Raw genomic sequence first — 9,572 nt, forward strand, 5'->3', positions numbered from 1 at the left:
TGCCCCAATACAGTGGGACTCCTGACCTTGACTTGTTGGAAACAGAGAACGAGAAAGACGCTGGTGAGAGGCTGGCAGCCGGAGGGGATATTAGAGAGGACGGATGAAATTAAAGAGAGGAAGAGAAAACTGCAGAGAAGGGGCGATTCGAGACGTATAAACCGGCGAATTAGGTCAGCTGGGATCAGATTTTAAGTTCTTCTTTATTCTTTACTTGAAGAGTTCTTTCTGCATAACTGCTGCATCATTGTAATGCTTGCAATTTTAGATTATTTCTTTGTTTTATGGTGATTCGATCACCTTTTGATGACTCCACAAGGTCCATTGCTCATTAAAACATCGCAGAAGCTTCTTACAAAGGAGAATTTGATTAAGAACTTACATGCAAATACAAAATAAACTGAAGAGGGTGATAAGATTTCATGCAGGGCATGCTGTAGGATCTCTGGATCGAGGCCCACATCGTTACAAGGCTGCCATGAACAACCGATTTTATATTGATTACTTTGCTTTTACAGATTAGTCAATTAATCTAAAAGAGGGTTTTCATCAAAAAAATGCAAAATGAGCAATTATTTCAGTTCATTTTATTTCAACAAAGTGTACTTCATTGTATAATGCAGCACAGAATGAAAGGTTTACATATTAAAGTGCAAAACTAGAGAGTTAAATAAATAAAAGGAGCCATCATTTTATAATAATTCAAGTGAATAGGGTCATTAGAAATGAAGGGCAACATGAAAACGATGAATAATTTTTAAAACATGGATTTCTTTTCTCCTTATTGTGTGACTGTAGCTTCTAGTTTTACAAAAATGTCCCAAAATTCCCAGCACAGCTCTTGTCTTCAACTCATGTGTTTGGTGAGTTTGTAATGCAACCTAAAATCCAGATTTTAGTGGCGTAAAGCAGCAGCTTGGAAGCGTGTTTCAGTCACTATTTACTACTCATTCCGTAACAGTAAAGTGTTTAAATGAGGACAGCTTTATTGGGATATCGACTGCATTAAAATACAGTATATGTGAGCACAGAGAGCAGGAGAGAAGGAAACTGATGTAAGGAAACTGTACACCGAATAGCACCTGTGTGTTTTCTCATTATTATGCTGGTGTTTTACAACATCCAAACTCTACACAGTGTACAAACCATCTTTTTGGTCTGTTATGATATGAAGTGTTCCTATACTTTCAAAGCCTTTTAGAAACGGAATCAGACTTTGCTGCCACTCCGATTATCTAAAGTTGTAGCGCTGACTGCAGTTGACCAACGACTGGGGTCAAAAATGAATCATGCTGTTACATAGCGACATTACAGAACTACATTTGTTAGACTAAATGAAACTGTGTTAGAATAAGACATCAAAATTTTGCCTCGGTTTAAAATATTGATGTTAATTTACAGTAGTCCCGCTTCTGAATTAAACAGAACCCATCAATGTCATCCAATGAGATGATAGCTGTACAGGTTGTTTTGACACCTTATGACACCAAATCTTAACCAAAAATGGCATAATCAGGATAGAAAATATAAAATAAAAAGGCTAATGTGAACCATGGATGTATTAAAGGTAGAGTCTGCGATTCTAATCCAGTACACTCGTCAAATTCTGCAAATATTTCTGCACAGTCTGCTAGCTGTTCAAGCTGTGTGTGCATTGTGTTCATACTCAGCCTCGGCTCTGTAAACAGGAAAGCGGCTTGGACCTATAAACACAACATTATTCTAGCATTTCCTGTACAAGTTCATGCTTGTGCATAAGACGCAGGAAGGGCAGATGGCACAAGCTAATGTGCTAACTTCAACAGCATGATGTCAAGATGGAGAGATGGCCAAGAAACAGCGAAAGACGAGAAGGTCAGAAGAACAGAAAGTGAAAAGGGTGAAGATCGGTGCAGTTTTCCAACAGTGAGGAAACCTCTGAGAGTAATCTTGACAGAAAAAAAAACTTGAAAATGACAGGGAGCGAAGAATAAGGGCTGAGATTAACATAGGGAACAAAGAAAAACATAATTCTACTCTACGAGGCAGGGAGCTTGAGCACATGCAGGTTTTGATGTGGTGGATGGAGGCAGGAGGCTGAAGAGGCAGCAGGAGGTGAAGAATGAAGGACACAGGGAACAAATGTTTGGTTAAACAGCGAGCGGCTGATTAATTAAATCCGCTGTTTGTTTCTGCACAATGAGCAGACAGGAGGAGGTTCGTTCTGGTGTCCTGCCTCACACTCTCCCCTCAACAACTCAACCAGCTTGTTGTCTCTTCATCTTCCCTTATTCTAATAGGATCTGCCCCACACTGCAAAAACTCACAATCTTACCAAGTCTGTTTGTCTTATTTTAGTCACAATGTCTCATCCCACTTGATTTAAGATAAATTCACTTAACAAGTGACATTTCAGCAGATGGAGGGACTTGTTTTAAGACAATGCATCTTAAATATCTTGTTAAGTCAAATAATCTTGAAAGTATCTTGTTTTGAGTTGAATTTTACAAGAAAACTCAAAATAAGTTTAACCCTTGTGTCGTCCTGCAGGTCAAAATTGACCCGTTTTAAAGTTTGAAAATGTGGAAAAAATATATTTTTACAGTGAAAATTCTGATGTCCACATTTTCAATATTTTAGGGAAATCTTTCAACATTTTTTGGTGGAAAAAAAGAGAAATGTTATAATGTTTCTTAAGAACATTCACAAAAAACTCAACCAAAATCCAGCAAATTTCACTGGATTTTGGTTGAGTTTTTTGTAAGCTTGTTCTTAAGGGAATATTAGAAGTTTTACTGATATATATGGAATCACTTTAGATATTTTAAGGATTTTTTTCGGAAGATTTTTACTCATTTTTTGAAAATATTTAAAAGAATTTTCTTGCCAAATTTGGGAGATTTTTTTTAAAAAATAAAACTTTTAAGGGAAACTTTTAAGGAATTCTTGGAATTTTCTTCCTGAAGGTTTTGCAAATTTTCAGAAAGTTGGGGAATTTTTTTGCTGAATTTTTGGATTTTTTTCGGACAAGGAAACAATATTTTTTGTGCCTGTAAATGAAGACAACAGGAGGGTTAATACATCTCAAAGTAGGAGGTTACATGAAAGCGAAAATTTATTTTTGAGTGAAAAACTGCTTCTTCTTCTTTTTTTTTTTTTTTTACCATATCTGGCTTGTTTTTACATACTGAAACTTGACAATCCTGGTAAAATATAGCTTAAAATAAGTTTTCACAGCTAATTTTAAGATCTCAAGATTTTACATATCATATCTTATTTCAATAAATCTTACCAAGCCATTTTTCACTTGTTCTATTGGCAGATTTTTTTTCACTTATTTCAAGGTAAAAGTTCCTTGAAATAAGTTTTTTTTTTCTTTTGAGAGGAGCATTTTTTTCCAGTGCACTGTTATCCACACAGGAGCTTCACAACTTCAAATCAGTTCTTTTATCATCTGTACTTGCAACCCTTAGCAATTTGAATCCATTTGTAACATCACTGTCTTTTTTTTAAATATAAACATCTAAATATCCAAAGGTATTGCTTTTATAACCTCACCTGTACAGACAAGCATTTGTCCTGTTATTGATCTTTTTAAGGTTTTTACATATGCTCTATTTCTTTTTTCAGTTTTATCAAATGTTTTGTGTATTTTTTTGAATGGTACTATTGAAGTAGAGTTAATTATTATTGTTATAAATCCAACATGCTCAGCTAAAATGATCATTTGATAAAATGCATCTCCATTTTTACACTGAAACTGAACAGATTTTTCTATAATTGCTCATTTGATGTGTGAGTTTCGTCCACATCTTCCCTCCCACTGGGTCGGATCACCTGCTGTCATGTAAATCGCGCTCACAAACTGGCTGCTTACAAACATTTGCCTGCCTGTTTCTCATGCATGCCTGCACATGCCTCTGAACACACACACACACACACACACACACACACACACACACACACACACACACACACACACACACACACACACACACACACAATCACACACATCAGCAAAAGTATGAAAATTCTCAAACAAAACTGCGATTGCGTAAGGAGCAGGATATGCCAATGAGAGCAGAAGTTGAAAACTCAGGGGTGTTACAGCAGCACACACAAAAGCTTCCCTGTGTGACTGTAATCCCCCAGTTCAGCCATTAGCAAGAAGAGGCAGGTTCCACAGTGAGTTGTGGTGATACTGATGCAGCTACCGATGCACCTGTCTCCTGAGACAAACCCAGAATAGCCGGCAGGGACACTGCGAGGCAACGCACATATCTCTTTTTACTTGTGGAGAGCTGAGGTCAGGTCAGATATGGATCACCTGCCATAAACTCCCATCATTCAGCAGCTGAACCTCAACCATCTCAACCCCAAGCACTTTCAGGGCTTTTTTTTTTTTTTGCTCTTTTTACGATTTTTACTGACTTCGGGCTCATTTTTCACTGCAGTATAAAGTCCTGCACCTCTATGGAAACAGCACAGCCACAGCTAGAAGCAGACAGAGATCAAAATGTCTTTTCTGCAGTCTAACAAGGCTTTATATCATGCCATACATAGGAAAAAGGAAAAAGAATAAAAGTTACATTTTTAGGGGAATTTTCGCCTTTATTGGATAGGTGCTGTGGAGACAGACGAGGGAAGACATGCCAAGAGCGGGAATTGAACCCAGGCTGCTGCATCGGGGACCAGCCCCTGTACATGGGTCACCCGCTAAACCTATTGAGCTATCAGGTGCCTGAAAGTCACATTTTTAATCTTTCTGTATTTATTTTGTTGATCGATTATGTTTTACGTGTCTCTCAGTCTCTCTTGTCATCTCCTCTCTGCTCTGTCTAAACACTGCCTGCAGCTCACTTGAAAAGTTTCAGATTTTTTGTCACATGACTGATGGCTACAACTGAATCAGTCAGAATTCCCCCTTTGTGCTAAGAGGTGCGCATTTTTTTAAATAGGATCTGTGCAAAAAAAAACTTGGCAAATTCCCAAATGGCATATGTAGAGCAAAGTCATTTTGATAATATATCTAGATTTTAAGCTATTTTTTCGGATAGAACCATAAGCCACGCATGATTAGTTCAAGGACCATCAGAAAGTTGAAAGTCCAATGGTTCTTTTTGTTCTACCACTGATAAATAGCGTCAAGTTAAAGTCAGCGTTCCTGGAAACCAGGGTAACGTTTATTTCTGCTGTAAAGTTGGGCATTTTAACATGGGGATCTATGGGGATTGACAAGCTTCTTTTTGCCTCAAGTGGCCGTTTAAGGAACTGCAGATGTCACACTGGTTTCATGGTGGACTATGCGCTGAAATATCTCTTTTCTGAATGCAGTTAGACTTTTTAAAAATGTTTTGGAAAGTTAAACTAATGCAATATAAAGTACAACCTTTCAGACATGAGTGTTGACTTTGTAGCTGAATGAGCATAGAGTCCATTTTTCTGTTATTATTGTAATGGTAATCTTTCTAGATTGGCCCAAGTAATATTTCTATTTCACTTTCAACAAAGCTCAAGCAAAAGTTATGGTACTCAAAGTTATTTGAAGTGTTTTGGGAGAACCTTTTCCCACCTTTCAGCACCAATATTGATCCAAAAACATCACAGAAGGTGCCAAAGACACAGTTTACATTCCAAAATCACAAAACACCTTTCTCATTTACTTTGCAATGCAATTTCACATCGATTACAATTTCGTATAAATCAAACCTTACTACAATGAAAACAGTGACTAACTCCTCAGATTAATGATACTCACAATAATAAATGCAATCTGGAGTTTTTGTTTTGTTCTTTGAGAAAACAGTAGCTGTTATTTCAGTGTTGCTTCCATCTGATTCGCAGCAAGTCATCGAAGAAGTGTATTTAACACTCTGCTAGTGTCACCAAGGTCTTCACTGTCTTCTTCAACCTTCAATACAGTTTCTCTGCTTTCTGAGTTACAGTGAAGGGTTAGATAAACAATCAGCTATTATTGCTTTCTAAATCAGTCAAAATCCATTAATAAATTCAGCATTTGGGTTGCCAGGTTGTAAAAAAATCCCTCTCGCTGGTGTATATCCTCTCCTAAACCCTCCTTATTAAAAAATAATACCTCTTTCTGTAACAGTAGCACACACACACGCTCACATAGAAAGAGATTTTCTTTGGATTAATTTATGGGGAACTTTTAGAAAAAGCTTGGAGGCTGGCTGTCATCTCGCCTCTCTCATTCACACCTCATGTCCACTGCAGAGATTTCAGTAATATGACATCCCAAAGTCCTGAATGGTTCACACCAAAAAGATGAATTGAATTCTTGTGTGAGGGTGGAGCAAATGACTGTTTGAGTGTTTCGCTGCTGTAATTGTCCTCCAGCAAACGGCTCAGCGAGAATGAGAGGTGTGTGTGTGTGTGTGTGTGTGTGTGTGTTTGTGTGAACCAGGCAGCAATTTCAGAGGGTTTTTGTTTACACACAGCGGAGTGGCCTCACCCACTGCAAGCCCACATGCAGCACCAGCCTCAGCCAGCTGCAGCTCTTAATCTGCAGCTCGTCTGGCTGGTCGGCGTGTCGACATGGGCGGAGGTTAATGGAGCGCCGTTGTTGTGCGAGAACAAGTTTTTTGGGCGTTGTTATGTAAGTGGAAATGAAATGTGAAAGGAGGCCTGAAGGCTGACAAAAGGGTCGAAACTTAGCTCCCATGCAGAGGCTGAAAGAGTCTGACTGTTTGAGAGCCGTAACCTCAGATCTCCACGATATAAAATGACTCCCAACTGCAGAAGTGTTGCTCTAAAAATAAGATTTTCAGTCGCAGCTTCCCCTCAAGCCATCAGAACAACAAGTGGACAGTCAACAGTTGTTAACTTCAACGAACACTCGCCTCGTCGCGTGTATTCTGTAGAATCATAATCATGCATCTTGTGCATTTCTTTTAGCGTGTGTTGATTAAGCTGTGGCAGGAGAAGTGTTGATTGACAGGTTGTTTATCCGCTCAGGGAGCTCATACGCTGCTGAAAACAAACTACAAGTGTCAAATTAGCTCTAAGGGTGACGACAGGACTGAAGCTACATAAATACTGTACGGACACATGCTGCGTCTGGATCCAAATCTGAATTAAATTAGCCGAAAACGTTTAAAAAATATATCCATCAGTGCTCCCAGCGGATTACCCTGGCACTCTGTGTGGTTGCTCATGTTTTTGGCCCACTGCCTGGAAGTTGTTGTACGCTCTGAGGAGTCAGCTGTCTGCCAGTCTGGAGCGCCTCATACAGTAACTTCTTCCTGGGGTGGGTGGCGTGACAGTCTGGATACACAAAAGGCTGAAATCTTACCTGAAGTGTCCCACATGTTGAGCTCGATCCTCTGCTTCTCGATCTCGAAGCTGGCTGTGTAGTTCTCAAACACCGTGGGAACATAATTCTGAAATCAAGACACGAGCGGCTAAAATTAGATCTAAGCTTGTACAGAAAATTTGGTGTGATTTTTTTTTTTTTTTTTTAAGAAAACACTCAGATTCCTGATGAATTGTAACGGTGCGGAGGATAGTGCAGTGATGAATGTCAGGAAGCAGGGAGCGGTGTGTGTTTGTGTTTGTGTTTGTGTATGAGTGTGTGTGTGGAAAGTAGATTAAGCCAATTCTTAGCTTTGACCTATTTCGAAAAACAGAAATTTAGGTCAACAAGCTTTGATTTCATTATCCTCAACAGTTCAAGACTTTCAAGGGAAACTCAAATTCAGTTGGTACAGAGAATATTTTAACCCAGAATCCTGTATTTCTGTCATTTACAAAACAAAATCTGCCAATTAATTACATTTTCTGGTGCTTTTCATGTATTGAAAATGTATTGCCATTGACAAATTACAAACCACATCACAGATCTGACAACAATGAAATAATCCTGGATTTATCTGTTCACTGCTCCCTAAATAGTGCGTATTTGTTGCCAGATTTGGGATTCCTGGTGTTCAAAACCTTCATTCTTCCTGATATTTTCAGATTAGAGCTACAAGTGAGCACAATTTTCATTGTCGATTAATCTCTCCATTATTTTCTCAATTAATCAGTTGGTTGTTTGCTCAATCAGTTTTTCCAAAAAGCCAGACATGACTCATCAAATGTCTTGTTTTGTCAACAACCCAAAGATATTCAGTTTACTGTCACAGAGGAGGAAAGAAACCAGGAAATATTCACATTTAAGAAGCTGGAATCAGAGAATTTAGACTTTTATTGTTTGAAAAATTCCTCAAATCCATTATTGAGATAGTTGGGGATGGATTTAGTAGTTGACAACTAACTGATTAACTGTTGCTGTAGTTTAGGTGGGCTAATTTCATGACTAAAATCCTGAATAATAAGAGTACAGGAGATAATGTTTTCTAGAGACCAACTGTTTCTTGTGTTGTTTTCATTCACAGTTTTTAGTCACCGCATTAAAATCTTATAACTGCACATCTAATTATGCGCCACTCACGATGCAGAATCACACAATCTCTCCGGGCAGTGGGTGATTCATTGTGTTGCTCATCGGCAGTTGTTCAACTGAAACCAGTGATGCCTCAGTGTTTACTGACCGAACTGCTCCGGCAAACCACAGATACGCACGATGCGCAAAAGCGCACCGAGGTCCTGTTCTGTGGCAACTGTGCGCACCGAATGTTGTTATTCTATACCCTGTTAGTTTCATGCCTTGACATGAGTGACAACAAACACGTGAAAACTGTCTGTGACGCGCAAAAACCTCAAAACCTTCCTGAGAGAAATCAGCTCCGGGCAGCTTTTCAGTCATACAGTCATTTACATTTAAAGAAAAGGCAAAAACACACGAAAATACACGAATAGACAAAAAAATAACCAAACATGAATGAGTTTCCATATTGATAGAATCACATTTTGAAGTTTTTGAGTAGAAACATCAGGCTACACGGAGACTGTGCCGCTTGGTTTCGGGGGTTTTACGCACCTGTGCAGCAGCAGTCTCCACTCGTGTTTATCTCTGTGAAAGTCTGTCTTACCTCTGGGTACGAGTCTTTGGCAAAAACGTGAAGGAGAGCCGTCTTGCCACACTGCGTATCTCCGACAACCACGATCTTACAGCGCAGTAATCCTTTGCTCTCCATCGTGGCCCGAGTATCACTGAAAGGTTCCAAGTCGCTGCCTATTTGTCATTTAGCTCCCAGCAGGTGGAGAGTTAAAGAAATAAGCAGCTCTGGATGCTGTAATTGTTCAAATCACTTCGGACAGAAACTTCAGCTCAACAGTCTGGTGTAGTTTCGGCCACATACTCTGCGCAATGAACGCTGCGCTCCTCTGCGCCTCCAGCCAAGTGAGGATCACTGATGATACCTGACAAAGGCACGGCGTTAGAAAGCTGTTGCCTGTTGGGTTTTTCAAAATGAAAGCCTAAAGGTTTGGAGGGAAAGTCATTTATTATCATGCGTAAAAGATAGTCACACACTACTTGTTTCTAACAGTAGATTCTTATTTAGGAGTTGTAGAAGAGTCACATTGTGCTCAACAAGCTTGAAAGTTCTGTTCATATCTGGCAAAATGAGCAAAAGGTTCATATATTTACCCAGGTGGCAAAAGTTCAACATTGATGTATGAGCCAAAAT

The 9,572-nt window shown here is 39.1% G+C and overlaps 1 protein-coding gene across 1 annotated transcript in view; it reads right to left on the minus strand.

Annotated features, from left to right (window-relative positions):
* Positions 1 to 9,283, minus strand: part of LOC111567299 (rho-related GTP-binding protein RhoN-like) — a 40,094-nt gene extending 30,811 nt beyond the window's left edge. Inside the window, exons 1-2 of the mRNA XM_023268307.3 lie at positions 8,973 to 9,283; positions 7,292 to 7,379 (exon numbers count right to left, since the gene is read on the minus strand). Coding sequence (XP_023124075.1) covers positions 7,292 to 7,379; positions 8,973 to 9,077 — 193 coding nt within the window. The 5' untranslated portion in view covers positions 9,078 to 9,283. The remainder of the gene's footprint in view (positions 1 to 7,291; positions 7,380 to 8,972) is intronic.
* Positions 9,284 to 9,572: the final 289 nt, after the last annotated feature.

This window comes from Amphiprion ocellaris, chromosome 18, assembly GCF_022539595.1.
Source record: "Amphiprion ocellaris isolate individual 3 ecotype Okinawa chromosome 18, ASM2253959v1, whole genome shotgun sequence".
NCBI lineage: Eukaryota > Metazoa > Chordata > Actinopteri > Pomacentridae > Amphiprion > Amphiprion ocellaris.